This window comes from Rhincodon typus, chromosome 1 (assembly GCF_021869965.1).
Source record: "Rhincodon typus isolate 14 chromosome 1, sRhiTyp1.1, whole genome shotgun sequence".
Lineage (NCBI taxonomy): Eukaryota > Metazoa > Chordata > Chondrichthyes > Orectolobiformes > Rhincodontidae > Rhincodon > Rhincodon typus.
The window spans coordinates 171,564,364-171,592,109 of NC_063332.1; the positions used below are offsets into that span (position 1 = coordinate 171,564,364).

Sequence of the window (27,746 nt, forward strand, 5' to 3'; positions counted from 1 at the left end):
TAACTTGACCCCAACATGCAACTGATCTTCTGGCGCTGTCCATTTTTTTGTGGGATCTTTCTAGTCCTTCTCAGATGAACTCAAGGTGTTGACTTTGTACAACCCATTACTACCAACTGCAATGAAAATTTTCACACCTGGCCTAACAGATTCTATAACTACTTTGTCTATGAGCATTCTTTGATTAAAAGGTTTGAATTTGAAGAAGAAATCAGTGGCTTTCCAGTTTGTGGTGGGGGATTTGGTATCGATTCTTCTGGGGAAATGGACAGTAAAATGACTCTGAACTTCCAGTTGCCTGCCACCTCAATGCACCACTGTATTCCCTGGGCAAAATGTTTATCTGGGGCTGGCTGCAGTGTTCCAGTGAACCTCACTGTAAACGGAAAGAACAACATCTCGTTTTCCAGCCTCTAGGCTTCAACATCGACTTCAATAATTTTAAAATCTGATTCCATCCTTCCATGCAGGGCATGTTTGCTTTACCACAACCAACCCATTCTCTCATACCCTCAGCTCTCATCCTCACTTATTCAGGTGCTCTTCAGACCTGGCTTATTATCAATAATCTCCTCGTCTGCCTACCCCTGTCATATCTCTTTTTCTCCCTGAGCTCCATCTCCAACTATCCACTTATCTCTCCCTGCTCAGCATCCCCAACCACCACACCACATCCTCAATCCCCTGCAGTTCTGAGGAAGGGTCACCGGACCCGAAATGTTAACTCTTGATTTTTTTTTCTTCACAGATGCTGCCAGACCTGCTGAGCTTTTCCAGCAACTTTCTCTTTGTGTTCCTGATTTACAGCATCCGCAGTTCTTTCGGCTTTTATCCAAAGGAGAGGTCTAAGTAAATATTCAGTGTTAAAAAACAAGACCGAATTCCCCGATCTGCGGTACTGCATCAGACAAATTGAATAGCTCTTTCAGAGTAACAGAACAAACACGATGGGCCGAACGACCTTCTGTAACTTGAATGCTGACAGATCCATTGCAAGCTGAGTTTGAAACTGAACACCTTTCCCCACTCGCATTACTTGAAATATGATCATTTTAAAGCTTTATTGACGTATTTTTCCGTAATCAAGCTGTCCAGCGATGAAATTACTGGTAAAGTATGTAGGAGTTGAACCGAGGACTCCTAGTCTAAAGGGGGTGGGAGTGTCGCATTATCACTGCTCCACTTCAAAGCTTCGTTGACAGTGCCCTGCTGATGTGTTCGGTTTCCACGAATTCTGCTCCATGCTCCGCCCCAGTAACTTTGGGAACAACCCCGCTGGGTGGATGGTGCGCTTAGGATTTAAAGACTGGTTCCGAGTTTATCTGCATTCCACCTCGTTCATCATTCAGCCGAAGTTCCGCACGCAACACCAAGAAAATCTCCAGGGCAGAAGCTCCTCTATCTGATTGCAAGTACTGTTGCAGGACCATTTCGGTTTAAGGAAACACTTCGTCAGCTGCAAGCAGGTCAGCGACTTTTCAGCACTTATCTATCCTGTTTAGGAATTGCGTTCATGTGAGACTGTGGGGAGGGGGGCAGATTTTGTAAGGACTGAAACAAAGTTGCTGGAAAAGCCCAGCAGGTCTGGCAGCAGCAGTGAGAGAAAAAAAGAGTTAACGTTTCTAGCATGTCTAAGAACATAGCGATAGAGTCATGCAGCATGGAAACAGGCCGTTAGGCCACCATGTCTATATCGACCAACAAACACCAAACCAAAGTGATCCCATTTACCTGCTCTTCCAGATGCTTCTTAAATGTTGCAGTGTGGATGGATTTTGGAGGCACGTTGACCCATAGAATAGGGAGATATCCTCACAGGGATGACAGAGAAATAGGTGAATTGCCCATACGATGGATGAAACAGGCACAGAAGCAACAGAGACAGTGCCTCTGTAGCCTCTGTCTGTTAGGATCCCAAATTGTGCCCTGGCATTCAGTTTGTAAGAATTTCTGTTGGAGCAATTTTTATCCACCTTCCTGTTTTACATAATAAAAATAAAACAGGTTGTCTGTACTAGATGCTTGGTAAGGAACTTGCTGGTTGCACTGAGAAGAGAAAGCAATGGAACTGCAGACGATTGCATTGAAATCATTCAGGTCAGACTGGCTGACAAAAGACATGACCTCTCCAGCTCGATCTGAATGGTTACAGCATTTTCCCCCATGTCCAAAAATCAGGGTGAATTAATTTTGCACCTGATATATTTGAAATCTTTCACGTCTAATACAGAAACAAGACTATTCCGGGGATCAAAAGTACAAACGGTGCTCATAATTTAACCCCTTTAGTTTGTGCAGTATTAAAAGTTGTAATTGTCATCAGCAAAAATTTTATTGGGACAGCATTGGTTCCATACAATTCAAATGTGTACCTCAGTCAAAAATTTAAAGGAAAAATATTTTTCAGGAATTTCTTAGATAGTAGGGAATGGAGGAAGCACTGATATTGCACATCCTCTGTCCCTGAAGATTAACTGGTACTCATTCAGAAAGAGCACCATGGATAACAATGACCTGGTCTAATATTGAAGTCTAGCAAGATTCCTGTCATATCCCTGCCTGCATCAATGACATAATCATTTGACACAACTGACCAACAACAACAACTTGTTTAATGTGTCACCTTTAATATAATAAAACTCCTCAAAATTCTTCACAGGAATGAATATCAGTCAGATATTTGATATGGAGCTACGTAAGATCATATTAGGATAGGTGACCAGAAATCCTGGTTGGGTATGTAGATTTTGAGAACAGAAGGAGAGGTTTAGGGGCAGAACTGCAGAATTTAGTCAAATTGAAAGCATGAAATGGGAAGTGATGCAAACTGGGAATGCTCAAGAGGCCAAATTTCGGAAGGTTGCAGGGCTGGAGGAGGTTGCCGAGAGGAGGAGAAATCGTGGAGGTATTGGAAAATAAGGATTCAATCTTCGGCTTGCAATTAATTAAAGTACAGCGATTCTCTCTGCCGGCAACATTTTATATTTTTCTGCTCCTAGGATGCAATCAAACCTCTTGACAAAAATTTGACTGAGCCAATTGTAGGATCCTAATAAAAATCCAGTGTTCATGTGAAAGATTACTACACATCTACAGAGAAACTTGTATTGTGCTTGATCCTGACAGGTTGAAACATGCCAAACTACAAGTTGACCTACTTTAAAATAAGAGGGCGAGCTGAGACTGCTCGTTATATTTTTGCATACAGTGGAATAAACTACGAAGACAACACCATTGACATAATGGATTGGCCTAATATAAAACAATGTAAGTAGCACAGTTTGCAAAGAACATTTGCAAGCTTTGGAAGAATAAATCATTTTTAGTTTCCTTTTTGGTTTCGCCCATTGTCTTGTCAAATCCCATGAATGGAAATTAAATTTGGATGATGCTGTGCAATTCTGGTCTGCCCTGTCTAGAGTGACTTTGTATCAGAACTTAAGTTTAAATAGTTGTTTGATGGTAGGACTCTGCTTTGATTTAATCAGTTGGTAGGGCCAAAGAGCAGGTAAGTTTTGAACTCTGTGCCAGCTGAACAATTAAAGGGAGATTAATGCTGGGAAACTGAAATCTTTCCTCACATGATATGCGCTGTCCTGCTTTGTTAGTTTACTTCTGGGTTTCAACAAAAATTTCCACCACTAAAGGTACATTCTAATACTTCTCATTTGAGAAGACATGAAACTGATACAGGTTAAATTATGAATGCGTTGGATAAAGTAGACATGGAGAGTGTTTCACATGTCAGTTTGCATGTAGGGGCCCTATACTTAATAACAATAACAAATACAAGAGGGAAATAAGGAAAAATTACACTATAATTGGTTAGAATGTGGAATGCGCATTGCACATTCTGCTGTACTGCACACAAAACAAAACTTTTCTCTGTACTTGGGTACATGAGACAAAAATCAAATCAAATCAAATGTGCTTCGATGGAAAGTTTATAAGATTAATAACTTAGATACTTTCAAAAGAAAACTAGATGTGGGGATTTGATGGCCTCGTGATATTACCACTAGACCTTTCAATACAAAGACTCAGCTCAGCTGTGGACCTGAGTTCAAATCCAGCCATGGCAGATGGTGGAATTTGAAATTTTAAAAAAAGCCCTGAATTAAGAGTCCAATTATGGCTATGAAACTGTTGTTGATTGTTGAAAAAAATCCATCTGGTTCACTAATATCCTTTAGGGAGGGAGATCTTCTGACCTACGTGTGACTCCAGACCCACAGCAATTGCCCTCTGGGCAATTAGGGTGATATTCTGCGAATGCCAGATGAATTAAAATCTTGTTACAAAACTCCACTTTATTTTTCATTGTTTAAAATTAATCATGCACTGGGAATATAAAGATTGAAATAAAGACTTTGATCTAAATGGCACCTTTCACAATCTTGGGGCTAAAATCACTTTATAGTTAATGAAGCATTTTTGAAGGACATGTAAGAGTGCAGAGAAATTATCATTCCATATCCAGGTTACTATATCTTACTTAATATGGTGACTTGGCATGTCTGCACAGCTAATATCAAACCTAATACTACGCTTGCTAACAGTGGAATTGGATTTAACTCTCAATAATCTGGAGCCTATGTCGTTCTCATTCTAGCTCTGCTCTTTCAACAAATTCCGATTCTGAAGGTGGACAAAACTGAAATCAATCAGAGCTCTGCTATTGCAAGATATTTGGCCAGAGAAACAGGTACTGTTAGCCAACACATTTTTACTATTCTGTGTCTCTACTGTTATGGTGCGAGATCATTTATATATCTACCATGCATTTTCTTTTTTATTTTTTCTTAGGCATAGCAGGAAAAAGCAACCTTGAACAAGCTCAAGCAGATGCCATTGTGGACACAATAAATGATTTCATGAATATGTTCCCCTGGACTGAAAAGGACCCAATTGTGAAAGTATGATTGAATTTCAAATGTTGTGAGATGTAGTCGCACTGACGGTTGACTTAAGAATCTGCTTTTAAGGTGTTAGCTGTGGGTCCAAGTCTCTTTCCAGGGACTTGGGATCTTTGTCCTGATTGATAGTCATTAGCTATGCCAGCAGTTATTGCAGAGCCCTGAGATGAAGAGAGATTTGAGTGTCCTACTGCATGAACCACAGTATACAGGTACAGTGAGTAATTAGGAAAACTGACAGAATTATAGCATTTACCACAAGGTGAATTGAATATGCAAAAGGGAGGTTATGCTACTGTTATACAAGGTTCTGGTGAGACCTCTTCTGTAGTACTGTGCACACTACTTTACCCTATTTCACCTTATTTAAGGAAAGATGCAAATGCATTTTTGGAAGCTCAGGAAGGGTTTACTAGATGAATATCATGGAATTGGCATTTTGTCTTACGAGGAAAGTTTGGATAGGGTGCTGGTATTGTCAGGCATTTAGAAGGGTATGATGCAGCTTGTTTGAAACACATAAGAAAGTTCTTGACAGGGCGGATGTGGAAAGGATGTTAATTCTTGTAGGAGAACCCAGAACTAAAAGGTTATGTTTTAAAAATTAGAGGTCATCCATTTAAGACTGAGATGAGGAGAAATGATTTTCTTGCAGAGGGTCTTGAGTATTTAGAACACACCCCTCGGACAGGTGGCAGAAGCAGCATCTTTTAGTATTGTTGAAGCTGAGATCGATCGATTCTTGGCAAGTAAGAGGGTGTTAAAGTTGAATCAGAGATAGTAGGAACTGCAGATGCTGGAGAATCTGAGACAACAAGGTGCAGAGCTGGATGAACACAGCAGCCAAGCAGCATCATAGGAGCAGAAAGGCTGACGTTTCGGGCCTGGACCCTTCATCAGAAAAGCGGGAGGGGAAGGGGGTTCTGAAATAAATAGGGAAAGAGTGGGAGGCGGATAGAAGATGGATAGAGGAGAGGATAGGTGGAGAGGAAACAAACAGGTCGAAGAAGAGATTACGAGAGAGTTGCAGTGGGAGAGAGATCCCCTGAGGTTTGTCCGGAGGGAGGAGGGTAACTTCTTCAGGTCAACCTTTCTGCTCCTATGATGCTGCTTGGCCTGCTGTGTTCATCCAGCTCTGCACCAGGGTGTTAAAGTTATCAGGTTTTGAGTGGGGGGGAGGGGCACGGTTAGGTTCAGGTTTCAATAAGATCCACCACAATCTTATTGAATAGATGAGCAGGCTAGAGGGGGCCAAATGGCCTATTCCTACTCCTAATTCTATATATACACACACACATATGTTTGTTTGTATGTACCACATTTCTGTTTGTGGGAGCTATGTGTGACCGAGTTAGCTGCCATTGTTCCTACATTGCAACAGTGACTTCAATAATACGTCATTTACTATAAAGCACTGTGGGGACACTGAGTGTGTGAAACACTCTGTACAGTATATAAAAAATAGACTGCCATTTTCCTGTATCAGAAAGTGATGAGTTCACCTTTCTTTATCTGTGCTGAAATCTTAACATGTTGCATCTCAGCAGAAGGCAGCCAATTTCATATCAATGAAATATTTAAAATGAATATTTCACAATGAGGCAGTATCATTCTTATAATGATTTAGCCTCAGTGCTCACAACCCTACTTTCAAAATGAGATAGTAAGAACTGCAGATGCTGGAGTCAGAGATAACATAGTGTGGAGCTGGAGGAACACAGCAGGTCAGGCAGCATTAGAGGAGCAGGAAAGTTCTGAAGAAGGGTCCCCACCCAAAACGCCAACTTTCCTGCTCCTCTGATGCTGCCTGGCCCGCTGTGTTCCTCCAGCTCCACGCTGTGTGACCCCTACTTTCAAGATATTGGCTTGAGCAGGATTTGATGTGAAGGAATGGGCTAGAACATAAGAACTAGGAGCAGGAGTAGGCTATCTGGCCCCTCGAGCCTGCCCCGCCATTTAATAAGATCGTGGCTGATCTTTTTTGAGACTCAGCTCCACTTACCCGCTCGCTCACCATAACCCTTAATTCCTTTACTGTTCAAAAATTTATCTAGCCTTGCCTTAAAACATTCAGCGAGGTAGCTTCAACCGCTTCACTGGGCAGGGAATTCCACAGATTCACAACCTGTGAAGAAGGGTGAAGAAGTTCCTCCTGACCTCAGTCCTACATCTGCTTCCCTTTATTTTAAGGCGATGCCCTCTAGTCCTAGTTTCACCTGTTAGCGGAAACAACCTCCCTCCCTCCACCTTATCTATTCCCTTCATAATCTTATATTTTTTAATAAAATCTCCCCTCATTCTTCTGAATTCCAATGAGTATAATCCCAGTCTACTCAGTCTCTCCTCATAATCCAACTCTCTCAATTCTGGAATCAGGGGATTAAAAAATTAGAAGATTTATTGTTTGAAGACATAAGACATTTCAATGTAGTTTGTTCAGAGCTTCTGGATATCGAACTGTTCTAGCCTCCCACTTTTGCAATTAGAGAGCATTTTTTCGAGAGTTTGTGTGTATCACTGCTGTAAGGTGCTGAGACTGGCAGGAAATTTGTAGTAATTAAGAACTAAATACTAGCGAATCTCAGCAAGTCTGGCAGCATCTGTGGAGATAGAAACAGAGTCAATGTTTCAAGTGTAACATAATTTCTTCAGAACTTAATAGCAGTAGAAAAGTTATGGGTTTTACACCTTTGGAAGGGGGACAGCAAGTGGAACAGACAGGCAGGGCAGGGAAATGTTAAGGGAGATATGAGATCAGGGGTGTCACAGAAGATAAAGGGAATGGTAATGGCTGTGGAGAAAACAAGGGTTAGATCCACAGTATGTGTTAATCAACTGCTTTCTGTGGCACAGAATTCCACAGGCTCATCACTCTCTCTGAATGAAGAAATTTCTCCCCATCTCTGCAATAATACCCCATATCTTTAGACTGTGACCCCTGGTTCTGGGCTCCGTAGTTATAGAGAATGCCCTTCCTGTATCTATCCTGTCCAGTCCTGTTTGAATTTTATAGATTTCTATAAAAAAATTTCCCTTTCACTTTTCTACTGTGGGTGTTAATGGCAGAATAAAGATGAACTGTGACTTAAAGCAAGACCATGAAGACAAGACACACAAACAGGGCGAGAAGCGTGGTATCAAAATAAAGGACAAACTTAATGGGTTGAAGTTAAAGTCAATGTTGAGTGCAGAAGGCTGTCAAGTGCTGAGACATACCTTGCAAAAAGACTGGTATGACTAGGGCCCATCGGGGTACTGATAGTTGCACGTTATTTGGAAAAAGTGATACAAGTTAAAGGAGAGATTGTTCAATGTAAATAAACAAGCTGGAGGACAGTGGTAGTGAATTGTGACTGTACTGGACATTTTACGACAACATTCTTGTTGCAATGCTGCAATTTCCCAAATAAAGTTGAGTATATTTAGAATCCAATGATCTTAGACAGAATTTGCAGCAAGGGCCACTCAGCCTACTGATCTGCTGCAGTGTTTATGTTCCACATGAACCCTCTTCGTCTCATCCCATCAATGTGTCCTTCTATTAACTTCTACCTCATGCACAAAGCCAAATTATTTTCCAATGTATCCGTGCTCTTCCTTTCACTATTTTGCTACTTTGAGTAAAGACATTTCTGCTGAATCCTTTATAGATTTATTTGTGACTGCCTTATTTTCATGGTTCTTAGTTTTTGCGTCTCCCACTAGTCTATCATCACTCCATTCTGTTCTTTTGGCATCATCTCAGAATGAAGCTGGTTGATTTCTTTTTAACCTTACCATTCCATTTGACTCTCAACTAACCTTCTGACTCCACGCCATCTCCTTTACAAAGGTAGCAGAGGAAATGCTTGCATCAAACTATTTCTAATTACAGACTCTGAGTCGATTCATCTGTATGGAATAATGACTTTCTTTTACAGCAAAAGATAACAGACGATGTTTTTGCCAATAATATCCCTTTGTTACTGGATGGTTTGAGCAAGCTCTTGGGAGATCGAATGTGGTTTGTTGGTGATTCAGTGAGTATAATTTATTGAATCTTATTATGAAGTATAATAATATGAATATAATTCATGCCTAGGAGATTCACAATAGAGACCAACCAGAGTGACTGAATGATCACTTTTATGTCTTGGAGTCTCACCCATTGAGGCTGTTGATCAGGAAGTCACAGCCACCTTCTCCAGTGGGAAAATCTGTTCTTGCCTGTAATTACATTAGGAACAAGGGAAATTTCAGTGAACAGAACCATTTCACTGTTGCTTCCTTCCCTGTGGCTTATTTAGTCGGTTCAATTAGCTACACTGATTAGGAGGGTTCCACCCCGTTAATGGAGAACAAAATGTTCAACGATGTGAGAGTTGGGAAAGAAGCTATGATTGGACTCAGATTCCCTGGGACAGCAAGGCATAAAGCCTTGTTTGATTTTGAGTTATCAAATTGCCGTTATTTGAATTGTCCGGATGTGAAAGTCAGAAGATTGGGACAGGCTATGATGTCTCACTGCCACTGACTAATCTAACAATATTCAAATATCTAGATTCAAGCATCTTCGTCTGGAACATATGAATAACTAAGACACACAGTGTGTAGTAATTATAATGTGCTTGAGAGATCTGTGTTCCCCAAGGGTACCCCATCACTGAGATTTCTATTGCAGTTTAATTGACAAATTGATTGCTATGATTAATCATCAGGTCCAAAGTATCATGTGATTACTTGAATGGAAATCTAGAAAAACTGTAGATTCCCATGAACAACTGCATCAGTGACTAGTATCTGAGAAATTAATAGTGGTCAATTTCTTTGGAAGATGAGAAGAGGAAATAATGGTCACTAAAGGAGGGAACAGAACCAGTTAAATATTAAAATAATGAGCATAAGGGATAGACAATGCACAGTGGTGATATTTTTCTGTTCAAACTCTCTGCACACAGTAAGATCTCATCATTACACTGTAACAACTGTCTGTATTGAACTCAAATTGCCATTTTGCAAAATTATTAATATACTTATCTTTACTTTCAGGTTACCTGGGCTGATTTTCACTGGGCCGTCTGTTCCATCACCCTCACTAATCTAAATATTGATATCTTGCACAACTATCCCAAATTATTAGCTTTGAAAGAACGTGTGGAAGCTCTTCCTAAAATTGCAGCCTGGATAGAACAGAGACCAAAAACTGCATTGTAAAATTACAGCTTTCACTTAAAATGCCTAGTACATGAAATGAAACCTTATTTTCTACAATGGTTTAATTCTTTAAGCATTATTTCCAATAAGAGTCCTGGTTCTGCAATAATTGTTATAGATTACAAATCTATAAATTCCTAAGTTCCTCATTTATTAACCTTTTGACATGGATTAAGCTTGTATTCTCAAGTCAAGAGGGTTAAAGGGTGATCGAGTGGAGATGTTTAATAATTATAGTCTGTGATAGGATAAGAAGCAAGACATCAAGGGGCGTATGCTTCAAGTTAGAGCTAAGCCATCTGGGTTATATCAGGAAGGACTTCCTTCACAAAAGGGCAGTAGAAATCTCTCCCCAAAATATCCTTAAGTCGACGACAAGAAATAGTTGGAAGTGCCATAACAGAGGTGGATAAACTTTGGTTGACGATGTAGCTATGGAGTGGAACCAAGTTATGTAAATGAAGGCAAAGATCAGTCATGATCTCATCAAATGCCAATACAGGCTCAAAGGAGTTGAATGGTCTACTGCTGTCCTTGTATTAATACATTAGCATTTGGCTTTAATCATTGCTGTAATGTTTTGAGTGCAACTGAGAGGGCTCTTGTGGTGCAATGGTAGTACCCCTACCTCTGGATCAGACAGCCTAGCTTCAAGTCCCACCTGCTCCAAAGCTGTGCCAGAATAGGTTGGTGAGAAACAAAACAGAAATTGCTGGAAAAACTCAGGAGGGCAGGTCTGGTAGTATCTCTGGAGAGAAAGCAGAGCAAAGGTTGAGTCCAGTGACTCTTCATCAGAACTGAGTTCCAGCATCCGCAGTTCGTTGCTTCTAGGGTGGTTAGAAGTATCTTTAGGTGAAACAGGACCAACATTGTCAGGACTTTCTCCTCCAATCAAAGCAAGAAGTTGCGAACAGTGTGCTGCCTACCCAGAGTAAGACTAACCGATTTTATGAAACAGACCAGGAAATATCTGGGAGTGGAAGGAGAGTAGCCAAGAGTTGTTTGAAACAAATATTGTAAAAAAAAAAAAAGTGTCTTAAGTTCTTACAGAGGGAGTTTAAAGAATCAGGTGTGAGGTTGATTTAGAGAAGAATCTAATGAGCTGAAGGGTGATGGTCTTTTCCCAGCCTTGTACTGGCAGTGAGAGTTGGGAGCAGTGGTGGGTATTAATGTATTGCTGTGTGGCAAGTCAAAGGAGGAAGGGCTCCCATTATTAGATCATCAAAGCGAGTTCTGGAATAATTGGAAGGAAATAATGAAACAAAAGGAATCAATTGGTGATGGTGGGGGCAGATTAAAGGTTTACGACTAGATAAAGAGAACAGTATTAATAAAGCTCCAGTAGAATCAGAAGGATTAGTTGAAATTAATTGAGATCAAATGTTATCAAGGAAATGGGAAAATGTCAAGGGCATGTAAATACAATGTTATGGAACCAACTAAAAACATTAAATAATGGGGGAAAAAAGAGAATATGGTTCAAAAGCCCCAAAATTTGGAGTTTGCTGGAGTGTCATTAAAATGCAGAAGTATCCAAACCAAATTTGGGAGAGTTGTTATGAATAATGAGAGCGTAATTCAAAATAAATCCCAATTTCTTGTTTTTTTCCTCAGCCTCAAGTAAAAAATCATTTAAAGGAATAACTGGGTCTGCCTCAGATACTTCCTATAAAACTACCATTAAAGATTTAGGCAAAAAGTGATTAAACTGCTCTGCTGTTTCTTCATACCTCGTGTTCTTCAGCATAAATTAGTAGTGCTGTGTAATACATTAGCTGCAATGAATAATTGTGGGAAGTCTGATGTGCCTAATTGTACTTCTGATTAATAAAGAGAATACTTCTGTATGCATTTTAATATTCATGTGTATTTATTGATAATGAAGTTTTTTTTGATAACGTGCCTGAATAAATGGTGGGGGATACTTAAAAGTATTCACAAAGAAAATTTACCAATGAGTGCATTAAATCATTTTCTGCTAAAACAATGTTATGCCACCACCTCTAACAAACACTGCTAAATTTAAATATGCATCTTCATCCAAGGAATTTAATGTCTGAAAGAAAAAAGTCTGTCTTTAGAGAATGAAGACCATTGATGTTTTTTTTTAAAAAAGTTATGAATGGACTGGAGTTTTAATGGTAATTACAGCAAAATTGTCTGTTCACCACCATCGTCATTGAAGCTGACAGCAACTTTCAGACTCCACATGCACAAGATACTATCAATCAGTCTGAACTCCTCCAAAGCTTTGCTTTAGAGATACAATCTGCAATTAAATTGCAATAATGATTTAACAAAAAACTTCCATTTCTATGCAATTCGCCTTGACGCAAGAACCCGTGCAAAAGCCACACATTGTTGAATGGCTTTCAAATGACTTAACTTTGTAATCATTGCTCACTGGTCCTGAAAAGCTATATTTCTCATTTCTGAACTGTCAAGTTTATTCACAAAGACAAAACAAAATAGGGCATGTAGTAACCTGTGATGAGGACAATAGTCACTGAAAAACCTAGAGATGAAGGGATAAAAAAGGATGCTAAAGACACACTTCAACTCATAACACAAGAACAAACATGACTGAACATAGAAAGTTAAGTGAGAAGGAAATAAGACATGAGATGATATGAAAATTGAATTTAATATTAAAATTTAAATGAATCATCTATTGTCACGCGTATTCAATGCAAAAATACAGTGAAAAATGAGTACCCTCGCCATACATACAATGTCCATTCACATTAACTTAGAATAAAAATAAGATAAAATAAAATAAAATAACTCGAGAGTCCAACTTTCCTTTCCACTGCCACAGTCCCGCCCCAGGCTTTCCAGCCCACACCATGCTGCCATCAGCATCCTGCTCTGGGCTGCCTCACTGGCTTGCTCTCGCTGGCCCACTCTCAATCCGCCGCCGTCGCTACAGGATACAACCTGCACGTTCAGCTCCTGCCACATAGTTCCTGGTCGCGATCCGGCTCCTTAGGTAGGTAGTTAAAAGGGGTGGTGGTGGGACGAATAGAATAACTAGAGGGAGAGAGAAGAAGCGAGGAAAAAGAAAGAACAGGCAAAGAAAGAGAAAGAGAATTGGCAAGCAGAGTGGAGCTCCAAACGGAGCCACTTACCCTGCCATCTTGCCGAAATCTCTCGACATAGAAATAGCAAAAGGATAAAAAAGGAGATGGGGCCAATTAAGGATCATAAAGGGGATCAAAATATAGAGCTGGATGGCTTTGCTGAGATGCTAAATGTATGCTTTGCATCTTTCTATTTGGAAACATTGAAAACAGAAGGAGTCAGCCCATCAAGCCCACTCGGTCATTCAACGTGATGAGAGTCAGACAGCATGGAACTTTGGCCCAACTTGTCTATGCTATCCAGGCTTCCTAAACTAAACTAGTCCCACTTGCTGTGTTTGGCCTATATCCCTCTAAACCTTTCCTTTCCTTTTCCTTTGGATGTACCTGTCCAAATTTCTCTTAAAATGTTCTAATTGTACCAGCCTCTGCCACTTTCTCCAACAACACATTCCATAAATGCACCATCCACTGCGTGAAAAAGTTGCCCTTCAAGTCCTTTTTAAATGTTTCCCCTCTCACCTTAAATCGATGCCCTTTAGTTTTGGACACCACTACCCTGGAGAAAAGACATTGGCTATTCACTTAATCTATGCCCGTCATAATTTTATAAAACTCTAAGGTCATCCCTAAGCAGTGGAAAGGAAAGTTGGACTCTCAATTTTAGCTTTAGAATCTGTTTCTTTCTTAAATATATTCAGCAACTTTGCCGCCACAGTATACGCTGGTAGTGATTTCCATTGGCTTGTCAGTGGTACTCTGACAAAAACAAAGTTGAGAAGACTCATTCTCTCTCCTTCACATCTTAATTTACATCTATTTTACACCTCTTTCTCACCACTGGACCTCTACACCATCTGCCCTCTTGCTTCTCCTCCATGTCTATTAAAATTTTTAAAATCATTTTCCAATATCTTTCAGTTCTGAACAGTCATACCAAACTCAAACCATTAACTGTTGTTCTCTCTCCACAAATGTTACTGATTTCTCAAGAGATCAGTATTAGGACCACTGTTTCCTTTATATATACAGTATTAACAATTTAGACTTGGGCACAGTGCACAGTTTAAAATTTACAGAATTTATAAAGATCAGTCGTATGATGTTGTTGACAGACTTCAAGACAGCATAAACAGGTTGGTGGAATGAGTGAATTTTAATGCTGAGATGTGTGAAGTGGTATTTTGTCAGAGGAATGAGAAGAAGCAATATAATCTAAAGGATATCATTGTAAAGTGGGTGCAACAGTGGGGAGTATAAATGTTCACAAATCATGCAGCCTACAGGTTGAAAATATGGTGTAAATGGCAAATGGGATCTTGGGCTTCATAAATGGAAGTTGATGTCCTAAAGTAATAAAATTATGATGAGCTTTTGTAAGATACTGTTTGGCCCTCAACTGGAATACAGTGTCCAATTCCAAACACCATACTTAAGGCTTCAGAGAGCAAGAGGTTTGAGAATTATTCCAGGGATAAGTGACTTCAGTTATGTGGACAGCTTGGAAAAATTAGGATTGTACTCCCTGAAGAAAAGAATGTTGAAAGGAGATTTAATGAAGGTGTTCAAAATCATGAGGGGTCGAGAATGAACAGATAGAGAAATTGTTTCCACTGTTAGAAAAGTCATGAACCAGAAGACAACAATTTAAAGTGAATGGCAATAGATCTAATGGTAACATTAAAGAAATGTTTCTGCATGCAGCGAGTTATTAGAAATGCATTGTGTGCATGGTGGAAGCAGATTCAATCTTGGCTTTTAAAAGTGAATTCAGTAAACATATGAAAGGAAAAAATTTATAAGGCTACATGGAAAGGGCTTGGGAATGGCACGAGATGAGTTGCTCTTGCACACAACCATTACAGACTCAAAAGACTGTAGGGCTGTAATCACATTATGATTCTACTGTGGGCAACAACAGAACACAGCTGTTGCTGGGAAATTATTGAAGAATAGCATCAATTCAGGCTGGAAATGAGCAAAGTGAGAAAGAGGTCAATTTATTATGCCAAGTTTTTCTTGAAGTGGTGAGAGATTGATGGTTTACTTCTCCATCAGCAGATTAGAGGGAATTCTAACTTGTAATAACAAGCAGCAACAGAAAACACACCTGATGATAGTGAGCAGAAGTGCTAACAGGAAAGAAAAATTTTAGTACTAGAACCTATTATTTCAAAACAGCAGAATCTTTATTTGCACTTAATTTCTCATTTTAAGCTAGTAACAGTATAACAGGTCAAGTAAACAAAGCAAATATTTTTTCAGAGATGGTACAGTAATTACTACTATGAATACACAAAGCAACACAAAACTGAGAAACCAGAGAGAATCCAATTGTTGGGACAAAACGCAAGTGAGGAGAAATTAACAAGTCCATAGAAATGTTAAAAATGACCACAAATTGAAAAACCTCTCTTAACTCCTTAAGGATTTTTAAATAGATTTTATATCTGATAGGTTCAGAACATTTTCTTAGTTTAGGATTCTGATGAGTAATGTATCATAGCCAATTAATTGAGGAAGAGAGGCCAAAACAGAATTCACAGTATTAGCATATGAAAAGTTGCCTGGTCTGACAAAATTATTGTAAACATACATATATCTTTAGAGGAGGAAGAGGAGGACAGAAAATGCTGATTGCAATGCTGTAGTACCAATGTTTCATCACTGGTAAAGAACTTTACCATTTACCCTGTTTCAGTACAGTATGTTTGTGGCTTAAACGTGGAACTACAGCAATACAATATTAATATACATGGAAATTTATTTCTGGTGCTTTGATACGGCAAATTCTCTTTATTCTCATACAACACTAGTACCCACTCCTATTTTTTCTTCATTAAAAATTGCCCATTCCATCGCATACGATAAAAAAAAGGTGATGTTTGTTAATTGACAATTTCACTACTTCCAATTACATTACACAGTATTATATATTCTTTCTCAGAGTTGTGTTGCACTCGGAATTTGGTTGACTTAACCCAACGATGCTTATGGAGGATGTTAAAAAAGGGCAGCTGAATGTTATAATCCTAATGAAGTCTTCAACAAAGTTGCTATATTAAGTGGAATGTTCCCCTCGCCTCCTTAAAAACAAAGAAATTCATATTAGAACAAATTTAGCAACATTCACAGCAGTTTTAAAAGACAGGCAAGGCAAAGTCCTGTAATTGCTAGCTTATAGCTGGCGCACACTGAAACAGATAGCAACATACAAAGCAATTTTTTAAGACACAAAGGCAGGGAATGAAGGCTAGCATTCAACTGGATGCTGCATGGTTAATACGTTATACTTTTTAAGAGAGTCATGAGTTTTACAGCCTTCAGTACATTATGTCATACAGTGATATAGTCATAAAGCACCTATCCACTGTCGTCCCATTTTTCCAACACTCGGCCCATGGCTATGGTATCTCAAAAGATCTAAATACTTCTTAAAATGTTCTGATTGCTCCTGCTTCTACCACCCTTTCAGGCAAGGAGTTCTGAGTGAACAAATTCTTGCTTAAATCCCCTTTAAACCTCAAAATCTATGTCCCTTGTTTACTAACCCTTCTTTAAAGGGAAAATTTTCTTATCCACCCTACCTTTGCCGCTATTAGTTTTATTTACCTCACTCAGCCTTCTCTACGCAAACAAAAACAACCCCGTCTAGCCAGCCTGTCTTTGTAGCTGAAACACTCTAGCCCAGGGAACACGCAGGCAAATTTCTTCTGCAACCACTTCAGATCAAATCACATCTTTCCAATTGTGAGGCACCCAAAACAGCACACAGTACTCCAGCCGCAGCCTAACTATTGTTCAATATAGCTCCATCATTACTTTGCTGCTTTTAGTGCTCCGACTCAAAGTTAAGTATCTTTCTTAACCACCTGATTTGTTATTTTCAAGACCTCATACATCAAGGTCCCTCTGATCAACTGTACTTCCTATGGGCCTACCATTCATCCCTCCATTTTGAAAGACTCCCATTGCTAATATAGATTTGCCTACAAGTAGATTCTCCCAGTTCAGTTTAGTCAGATCCTGTCTTATGTTAAAATCAAACTACCCCCAATTCAGAACCTTATTTCTGATCCATCCTTGTCCTTTTCCATGACTACCTTAAACAGCAAAAATTATGGTCACCATCACCGAAACGCTCTTCTACTGACACTTCCACCAGTCACCTAACTTTGTTCTCTAAAATCAGAATAGAAGAACAGAATAGCTTTTATTGTTACATATACTCAATTAGTATAGTGAAAAGTTTATATGTCGCCAATTAAAGTGCCAACTTAGAAACAGAAGTACCTAGGCACAGCTTCTTTTGTTACAAGATTTAGACAAACAGAAAATAAAAATGTCCAGCATTACAGAAATAAAACTTCATCACAGGAGACCACATTGGCACCTAGCTTCCAGATCACATTAGGCCCTGGCGACACGCCATGCAGGAGGCCCCTATGGGAGGAGGCTGGTGCAGAAGGCCACCATGCCAGGCCAGGAGTGGTCGCTCTCAGGAGGCTGGGAGATGAAGAGGAAAAAAAAGAAGAGGAGAAGAAAAGCACTGAGAGGAAGAAAGAAGGAAGAGAAAAAGTAGAACAGGCAGAGCGGACAAGCTCTAGTTTTAAGGCCCTACAAAGTGTCAGACACAGCGCTGCCCTATCTTTTGTAGGACTCTTTACATACTGGCTTACAAAGCTCTTCTATATACATGAAGAATTATGACGCTTATAAGCCTTTCACGTTTTGTCTATTCCAGTTAATATTGAAGAAGTTGAAATTCCCGACCAATTATTTTACAGATCTCTAATATCTGCTTTTTTTATACCCCTCCCAATAAATGCCATCCATCTTCTCATGCTCCCTTGTCTCTTCTTACTTGTGGGGGATGGCTTCAATCCTGCCATATTTCCAAGCAAAACTAATTCCACCTCAAGAATTTTTCAACGTCTTCTCCAACAGAACATACATTTTCATGGAACATATGAGGTCCAAGAAAAAAGGGAATTTAAATAAAGAGCTTTGTATATGGAAAAACACATCAGTTCTGTGTAGCCAATGCTTTTTTTCCCAATACTACTAGATGGCAAACTAACCGAAACTGGGGCACAGTTTGCATTGAGGAGAAAGGAAACAAGTAGGATACTCAACTGCATGACTCACCTGTTTCTGTTGAAGTCATATCCTGTTCTAGTTTCAGTTTATGTTCACCAATTTTAAGCATGGATTCTTCAATAGTCCCTTTGCTGATCAGTTTTACAACATGCACTATTCTACAAATGAAATAAAAAGTTATGAAATAGTAGGATTGATTTTTCATTGCATTTCATGTTCTTCCTTTTCAAATACTGATTCCATTTTCTCCAAATAATACAACAGTTTTTGCTTCAGCTTAACTTCCCCATTGCTTTTCTTTCTCATTAGCAAGCTTGTGTGTCACTGCTATATTTAATAGAAGAACTGGAAAATTTCAGTTTCCATCATAAATCCTCATGCTTGAAATAGATCAGTTATAGCAGTTAGAACACCTAGCCTCCAACTTCAGTTGTGAACTATTTCTGACCTAAAATTTGACCTAACATTCTGAACTTGTTTTATTAATCTGGCTATATAACATTTTCATCCTACTAATGCAAAACTGACAAGGATCCAAAGCAGTAATAGGCGTGTTGTGGCTTCTTTGAATATCAATTTTTTATTTAATGACTAAGATGCTTGATTCTTTACTTTTGATTGTATAAGGCAGTAACAATACTGTGGTAGAATATTAGCAGTTGACTCATCAAAAATGTCACTTTTCAATCTCAGATATGCCTCAATACCATTGTGCAACATCGGTTTCACAGTCAGAATTGAAATGTCAGTAATCTAAAATTCAGCATAGTCTAATCAGCTATCTATTTTGCATTCTTCAGCGTACCACAGTAAGAGCCAGGATGGTGGTGAAAATATAAATATTTTGAAATGACAATAAAATGCTGGGGACCATGAAGTAGAAAATGAATTCCCTCAAAACTTAACTCTTTAAACCTAATAAAAATCAGCCTCAAGTTTTAATCAAGATGCACTGTCTGTCTGAATCATCTAGATCCTGGCTTACATTAATCCACAACTGAGATGAAAGGGTAGTCAAGGTAGGTGGAAGTATATATATTTGCAAGCCAGTTCTGCCAGTGATGCACAATGTTCATCAACATTTAAAATACTATTAAAAAAAACTAAGATGAAAAATAATTATCATGCTTTGCTGCCCCTATGCTGGAGTTATTAAGTTGGGCCATAAATGCATAATTTTGGAATAAAAGCCTTCAAATATCAACAGTTGTCGACAGATTCTGTTCTTTTTCCTTGGTCATTGTAATTTTGATGGAATTTACAGATTACATTCTCCAAGCCCCTGAAAAATGTAGGCAACGGTGAGTCAGTTGGCAAAATATGGTGATTCTCTATGTTGTGAAGAAAAGTCCAACTTTACAAGATGAGAATTTTGCTGATGAACAGCAAGAGGTCTATTTGCTTGCACTTACGTGTCATTAGTACCTAATCTTCTTACGTAGTTAGGAGTGGCTATCTGGTAGCTCCAGCTCACTGCTTACTCCTCTGGCCTCCACTGCAGCCAACAGTTCTCAATGTTTATGGTTAAACTCAGTAGGTTGGCATTGCACATGTACTAGCTTCATTACATCCTTAAGGCACTTCTCTAACTCACTTAGAATATAGTCCTTCAATTCACAGTCCTGTCTTATTTGGCCTTCTAATGCAGAAATAAAGCCAGACAGCTTGTCATTGTTGTTAGCAGTGATCAGTCAAGGGGGTGAATATGCTGCTGTACAGGATTGTGGTAGCACATAAGCGTCACACCTACATCATGTGCCTGCAGTGTATGCAGTAAATAGAGTGAATGGGCATCATCCAAATGGTCATGCCTCAAAGTCAAAGGTGAGCAACTCTCAGTCAAGTCAAGGGAGACTGTGTTCAAATAAGGGGTACCAGCAAGTATGTCAAGGGTATCTTCTGATAGATTAGGGGACTGGATTTGGTCAGGTAGCTGGTTAGAAAATAGAACAGTACAGCACAGTACAGGCCCTTCTGCCCACGATGTCGTGCTGAACTTTTACCCTAAACCGAAGGTCTATCTAACCTCCACCCCGACCTTCTACTATCATCCATATGCTTATCTAATAGCCACTTAAATGCCCCTAATGAGGCCGATTCCACTACGCTCTCCGGCAATGCATTCCATGCCCCTGCCACTCCGAGTAAAGAACCTACCTCTCACGTCTCCCCTATATCTACCTCCACTCACTTTAAAACTATGCCCCCTCGTAATAGCTACCTCCACCCTAGGAAAAAGTCTCTGGTTGTCCACTCTATCTATACCTCTGATCTTCTTGTACACCTCTATCAAGTCACCTCTCATCCTTCGTCGTTCTGAAGAGAAAAGCCCTAGCTCTCTCAACCTTTCTTCGTAAGACCTTCCCTCCATTCCAGGCAACATCCTGGTAAATCTCCTCTGCATCTTTTCCAACGCTTCCACATCCTTCCTGTAATGAGACGACCAGAACTGGACACAATACTCCAGATGTGGCCGAACCAGGGTTTTGTATAGCTGGAGCATAACTTCACGGCTCTTGAACTCAATCCCTCTATTAATGAAAGCTAAAACTTTGGGGTGTTTGGGGTGTCCAGGGTCACAAAGGTCCGTCTCTCTGCAGTCTGGGGAGTAGCAATGGCCAGTCCTGCAGATCCAGCTTAACCAGTCAGGTAATTCATGGTCAGTAGTTGGAGAGCAGCACAGAGATCAATCCGAGGTCCGTGGTCACTCATCAACTGGGGCTATCTTTACAAGTCAGTCAGGACTTGAGCCACGAGTGTCTGCTCACTCAAAAGTCTAGGGAGTTGTCAGCGACTACTGCTGTGCGATGCTGGTGAAATCATTTGTGATTTGTGCGTGTCATCGACAGTTACCACAACCCTGACCTCAATGAGCATGGGTGGCCGTGTGACGGCGTAAATTAACAGTCCATGACTAAGATGTATTCCTGGGATTGAGGGGCTGGGGGTTAGTTGAAAAGAGACAAGCAATTAAATAAGACAGGCTGCATAGGATTCTAGAGACGATCAAGGCTAATGCAGTTGACAGACAGGAGAAGGAAGAAAGGAATATGAAGATTTGAGGGAGTTACATATAGTGAAAGGCTGAGCCTGCATCTTGTACTGAGAGGAGCAACCTGCATTTCCTTTCATCCTCAATCCAACTGATGGAAATTAAAATGGTTGTTACCACACCTAGACGGCAGTGTTCATGTTTTTATCTCTTGACACTGGGCTCTACTTCTGTGACGATAGGCCCTTCAAAGGATAATAAAATTAAAAAGACACCCACACAGTAATGGGTGAAGGGTATCTGTTATCACAAAATGCTCTATGTGGTCCTCATGCATTGACCTACTGGGTCAACCACAAGTCCTGGCCACAAGTACTCTTGGTCACATCATTCAATACTATAAACCAATCATATGAATGGCTGCAATAGCAAAGTTGTGTGGCTGGAAAGATTCATTCTAGTTGCAAAAGTAGCAATTACCTTTCAAGGTTCTCCAGTTCAGGATTAGGCTATTGAGTTGGATGCTCAACCATGATCACGAAGAATAGTGGGACAGGTTCAAAAGGCTGAATAGCCTCCTCCTGCTCCTATCTTCTATGTTTCTGAGGAATAAACATCTAGCTCTCCCAGAAATCGCTCAGCTCTCCGAGAAAGCACCATCTATCCATAAAAGGTACCAAGGCACTTCTAGCTAAACGTCCTGCTAGAAGAATTCACAGACAAAACATCCCTGACAGAAGGATGGGTGGAAAAAAGGCATTTATGACTGGAGACACAGCAGAAAAGGCAGAACATTCCGGAAGACACACCCTGTATGGACTGAGAGGCTAAGTTTTAATTTAGTTTTCTTATTACATGGATTTATACAAAAGAGACTGGTGTTTATTGGAACAGCATACCAGTAGAATTTTGTTCAGTTAGGGAATAGTTAGTAGTTAGGAGGGAATTGTTTGGGTTGGTAATAGTTCTGTTAATTTGTTCACTGTTAGGGGTGAATAAATTGTTACTTGTTGCTTATAAAGTGAATATCAGGGATTTTCTTTAATTTAACCACTCCTCTTTAACAGATTAGGTGAGATTCTCTAGATGTTTTGGGTTTAATTAATAGAAGGGGACCTCTATTCCTGCTGGTAACACATTGGAGGCTTATGTTTTGATTTCAATTATCAGAGGAACTCAACTTCCCCTCTACAACACTTGTAATGTGGTTCCTCCTCAGTGAAAGAAAAGAAAAGATACTACGCGATGCCGTTGCAGGAGTGGTAGAACATGAGCCTTGGGAGGGGGTAGGTACAATCGCAGAATTAGAGTGCGAGATGGCAATAATAGTGATACTTACTCTCAGCACACAGAAGACTATTAACGTGCTTCTGCAATGTTGGATGTTCCTATGAACTGTGACAACTAGTGACCCAGGTGGCAGGGTCTGGTGCCATGCTTCCTCTGGTGGTTCTGTGGAGGCAGGCTAACCTCTCTGCAGGACCACCCCACAGGACCCTCAAGTACCTGTTGGCAACGTTGGGTATCAACTCTGGGGAAATATTAACACACTGCAACTTTGAAGGAAAAGTATATCAAAAATATGTCTGAAGGAACATTATAGCTTGGGGAATCTAGTATTTAGTTGCACTTGAACCGTTAACTCTGCAATACCCCCACAAATGCTGCCAGATCTGCTGAGTTTCACCAGTAATTTCTGTTTTTGTTTCAGATCTCCAGCATCCATAGTTCTGTGTTTTATTTTACTGCCAACGATTCCTGCTGGTATAAACAAAAGCTGCTGTGCACTGACTTTACGCAAACTAATACCCGGAACAAGTCCCAGCGAAAAAAATTCCAAGCAGAACAACACTAACTTGAACTTTTAAATCCTGAACAAGATAGGCTAGAGACTCACCTCTGAAAATCAAATGCAATTGTGCAAAATGGTTTCTATTTTTTCAGACAATATTCTATGTTTAGCTTATGATTTGTTGAAATACTAATTACTACACATTTTGTATCATTCATTTACTGCTGGGAACGAGTTGGAAGTTATATCCAACCACAGTTCATTTTCTTTGAAGGGATCCTTCGAGTTACTCCTCGTTAACAAACGAAACACATTAAATTGTTGTATCGCACAAAGTTAGCACCATTTTCAACAGGGCCCTTAATGGGTCCGACCCATCTCCCACACTTCTGCCCTCACCCCCTCTCTTCCCTCCCGCAACAGCGATAGGGTTCCCCTTGTCCTTACCCACTGTCCACATCCAGAAGATCATCAGATACCATTTCCACCAAATCCAGCGAGATGCCACCACCAGACATATTCCCTTCCCCTCCCTTGTCCTCCTTCTGCAGGGACTGTTGCCTCCAGAACATCCTGGTCCACTCTTCCTTCATTCCCAATAGCCCACCCCCACAGCCCCATGACACCTTCCCCTGCAGTATCCAAGGGCCCAAACATACCTTCCAGGTGAAGCAACAGTTCACCTATACTTCCCAGAATCTAGTCTACTGCATTTGCTGCTCACAATGTGGTCCCCTCTACACTGGGGAAACGAAGCGTAGACTGGGTGACCATTTCGCAGAACATCTACGTTCTGCCCCCAAAAAAGACCCTGAGCTTCCAGTTGCCTGCCACTTTAACAAATCACTTGTGCCCTGGCCAACATTTCTGTCTCAGGCTTGCTGCAGTGTCCCAACAAAGCTTAGCGCAAGCTGAAAAACACCACCTCATTTTCTGCTTGGGGACCCTGCCCCACACACCAGGCCTCCTTATCTCACAGCCTGCCATTACACAGCACCTACTGTTAGTCACTAACAGTCTCCAATAACAGCTATTCACCCTCCTAGCCAGATCGTTGTCAACTCCTTTGTCTATCCAACTGCTCTTCTCGCTCTTTGGGCTCTATCCTTTATCCTATTGTTTACTGCCCACCCCATCCCCCTCCCGGTCTTCTGCATATAAACCGACATTTTTGTAGCTACCATCAGTAATGAGGAAGGGTCACCTGACCTGAAACGTTAACTCTGATATTTTCTTCACAGATGCTGCCAGACCTGCTGAGCTTTACAGCAACTTCTGTTTTTGTTGTGCAAGACTGGGGCTAGTTTAAGTGTTCTGAATCTTGATATTAATGTGTAGCACAGAGATCATTCAATTAACCTTACAATATCTCCCAAGATGAAAGGTTTGTATTGCAAGATTAATGCTTGTTACATTGTACTATTTTGGTATTAACACCATCAACTAGAAACAGATTGGCATATATATTCTATTGCATTGCACCAAAGCATAGCAACTGAAGGATAAAATTAGCTGTAAAGTCTGCCAATTAAATAAGCATCTGAGGTAATACATCTGGAAAACAGACAGACATAGTTATTTAAGCTTTAGTTCTTGTAAACTGAGATTTTCTGGTCAACATTGCTTGCTCTAGGCTTACAGTAGAGTTCATACTGAAGGTGAAATCAGTGAACAAGTCTGTAATTCTTGATTAGGTATAAAAATGGCTCCAATCTACATCCTGCTTTCTGCATCCTTTTCTTGCATTCCCAGTAGTAAAAGCAATTATTTTTATTATTTCATTTCAACTTTATTGCAGTCCAAAGTGCAAATGAAAGTTTGCAAAGTATAACTTAATCTTTAAATAGAGTCCCTTGAACCTGTTCCCTATTTTTCTCAATGAATAGAAACACAAGGAATGGAGAGAATCTATTAGTGTTATAGGGGGAAAAGTGAAATGCAAGAACTAATCACCTACATGTTTCCACAAATCCTTTTCAAACCCAGACCATCTCCAGGTTTCCACATGCCTGGCAATGAATCTCTAAAGCCAGCTCCCAGAATATATGTAAAAGCAGTATGGGTTGACTACCTCAATTTCCCCAATTCAGTATCTCAAATTCCACCCAACAAATGGAGATTCAAATGAGCCACCAACACTGTACTGGAAAGCCAAAAGCCAAAATGTCGTGCTCATAAGCTCCTTTAACAAGTGCCTCTGGTAAGGTCTAGAGTTTGGGAATAGTGGATATTAATTTTTTCAACTTACTTTTTCTGTCCTACTCTGTGACATCGATCTTCTGCTTGTTTATCATTGTAGGGATTGCAGTCAATATCATGAAGGATGACAATGTTAGCTGAGGTTAGGTTTATACCCAGTCCTCCAGCTTTAGTTGATAACAAGAAAACAAAAATATCCATATCTGTATTAAACTGATCAATCAAGTGGATTCTGAAAAAGAAAGTTACAGTCACTTCTAAATATTTTAGAACTAAAATGCAAAATGTTCATAAAAACCAATCCTTTCCTGAGAGAATTAAAATGCTCAAATTATTAAGTTTAAATTAAACATTTAAAGCTGATACGAAAACAGACAGACATTGAATAGTGAAATATAAATACATTTTGAATAGAAATGATCAGATATCTAAAAAAGGTTAAAAGAACTACTTTTAGAATATTCAGGCTTCTTGCATAATCCAGACTTCCTAGACATTACTTCAACTTGAACCACCTCAAAGAAATACATGCCTTGACAAGTTACAAGCACTTATTCAAAAGCATCTAACTCCACTCATAAAACATTACTTCCAGAGACACCAAAAAAATCTTTCTTTGATTCGGGAAGAGAAAACCACATGGCAATAAGTAATATTAGCACAGCAAAATCCTCAGATAGAAACAAAAAGAAAACGAAAAACATTTTAATATAATTCAATTGTTAATGATGCACTTAGCTCCGGAGGTCGTCCAGAATAAAAACAACAACAACAAAATCAAAAGCCTGCTTAGAACTTTAAAGTTACTAAATGGAGCATCCAATTTGAAAGCTCGTGTTTCAGGAAAAACTCTCATTGAGGTTCAGAGAACAGTTTCTAAAAGAATTCTGAAGCAAAACCCCTTTATTTTAAATATTCACTTACAGGATGTGGACATCACTGGCTGGCCAGGATTTTTATTGCCACTCCCTAGTTGCCCTTGAGAAAGTGGTGGTGAGCCACCTTCTTGAACTGCTGCAGTGTGACCCACAATGCCCTTAGCAGGGGAATTCCAGCATTTTGCAGATGACTGACCTCCAACAATCACAACCATCTTCTTACGTGCCAGGTATGACTCTAACCAGTGATAACACGGTGTTTTTGCAGGAAGGTGGGTGGGAGGAGGTGTATTCTAGGTAGCTGTGGGAGTCGGTGGGCTTGAAATGGATATCGGTTTCTAGGTGGTTGCCAGAGATGGAGACAGAGAGGTCCAGGAAGGAAAATGCCATCCCCTATTCCCAATTCCTTCGCCTATGCCACATCTGCTCCCAGGATGAGGCATTCCACTCCCGTACATCTCAGATGTCCTTGTTTTTCATGGGCCGCAACTTCCCCCGCCTCAGTGGTCGAGAACGCCCTCAACCGTGTCTCCCGCATTTCCCGCGACTCAACCCTCACACCCCCTCCCCGCAATAACAACCAAAACAGAATCCCCCTCGTCCCCACCAACCTCCAGATCCAACGCATCATCCTCTGACACTTCCACCATCTGCAATACGACCCCACCACCAAAGACATTTTCCCCTTCTCACCCTTATCTGCTTTCCGGAGGGACCACTCTCTCCGTGACTCCCTTGTCCGCTCCACACTCCCCTCCAGCCCCACCACACCCGGCACTTTTCCCTGCAACCGCAGGAAGTGCTACACCTGCCCCTACACCTCCCCCCTCACCCCCATCCCAGGCCCCAAGACGACTCTCCACATCAAGCATATGTTTACCTGCACATCTGCCAATGTGGTATACTGCATCCACTGTTCCCGTCGTGGCCTCCTCTACATCGGGGAAACGAAGCGGAGGCTTGGGGACCATTTTGCAGAACACCTACGTTCGGTTCGCACTAAACAACTGCACCTCCCAGTCGCGAACCATTTCAACTCCCCCTCCCAATCCTCAGATGATATGTCCATCCTGGGCCTCCTGCAGTGCCATGACGATGCCACCCGAAGGTTGCAGGAACAGCAACTCATATTCCACTTGGGAACCCTGCAGCCCAATGGTATCAATGTGGATTTCACAAGCTTCAAAATCTCCCCTCCCCCTACCGCATCCCAAAACCAGCCCAGCTCGTCCCCGCCTCCCTAACCTGTCCTTCCTCCCACCTCAAGCCCCACCCCCATTTCCTACCTACTAACCTCATCCCGCCCCCTTGACCTGTCCGTCCTCCTTGGACTGACCTATCTCCTCCCTACCTCCCCACCTACACTCATCTTTACTGGCTCCATCCCCGCCTCTTTGACCTGTCTGTCTCCTCTCCACCTATCTTCTCCTCTATCCAACTTCTATTCACCTCCCCCTCTCTCCCTATTTATTTCAGAACCCCCTTCTCCTCCCACATTTCTGAAGAAGGGTCGAGGCCTTCCTGCTCCTATGATGCTGCTTGGCCTGTGTTCATCCAGCTCTACACCGTGTTATCTCAGATTCTCCAGCATCTGCA

General features: G+C 40.5%; 2 protein-coding genes across 4 annotated transcripts in view; one reads left to right on the top strand and one right to left on the bottom strand.

The window, feature by feature from the left end:
* The window catches only part of gstp1.1 (glutathione S-transferase pi 1.1), a 34,063-nt gene extending 23,261 nt beyond the window's left edge, over positions 1 to 10,802 (top strand). Inside the window, exons 1-6 of one of the 2 annotated variants that reach the window (XM_048600476.1) lie at positions 1,232 to 1,466; positions 3,127 to 3,267; positions 4,613 to 4,705; positions 4,807 to 4,916; positions 8,837 to 8,935; positions 9,945 to 10,802. In XM_048600476.1, coding sequence (XP_048456433.1) covers positions 3,135 to 3,267; positions 4,613 to 4,705; positions 4,807 to 4,916; positions 8,837 to 8,935; positions 9,945 to 10,109 — 600 coding nt within the window. In that variant the 5' untranslated portion in view covers positions 1,232 to 1,466; positions 3,127 to 3,134 and the 3' untranslated portion in view covers positions 10,110 to 10,802. Of the gene's footprint in view, positions 1 to 1,231; positions 1,467 to 3,126; positions 3,268 to 4,612; positions 4,706 to 4,806; positions 4,917 to 8,836; positions 8,936 to 9,944 lie in introns of those variants that run through there. The other variant, XM_048600481.1, reaches the window with a different exon arrangement.
* Positions 10,803 to 15,359: 4,557 nt separating this feature from the next.
* The window catches only part of LOC109912195 (SWI/SNF-related matrix-associated actin-dependent regulator of chromatin subfamily A containing DEAD/H box 1), a 62,367-nt gene continuing 49,980 nt past the window's right edge, over positions 15,360 to 27,746 (bottom strand). For both annotated transcript variants that reach the window (XM_048600952.1, XM_048600959.1), the window contains 3 exons: positions 25,322 to 25,504; positions 18,338 to 18,447; positions 15,360 to 16,275 (listed from right to left, as the gene is read on the bottom strand). In XM_048600952.1, coding sequence (XP_048456909.1) covers positions 16,214 to 16,275; positions 18,338 to 18,447; positions 25,322 to 25,504 — 355 coding nt within the window. In that variant the 3' untranslated portion in view covers positions 15,360 to 16,213. The remainder of the gene's footprint in view (positions 16,276 to 18,337; positions 18,448 to 25,321; positions 25,505 to 27,746) is intronic.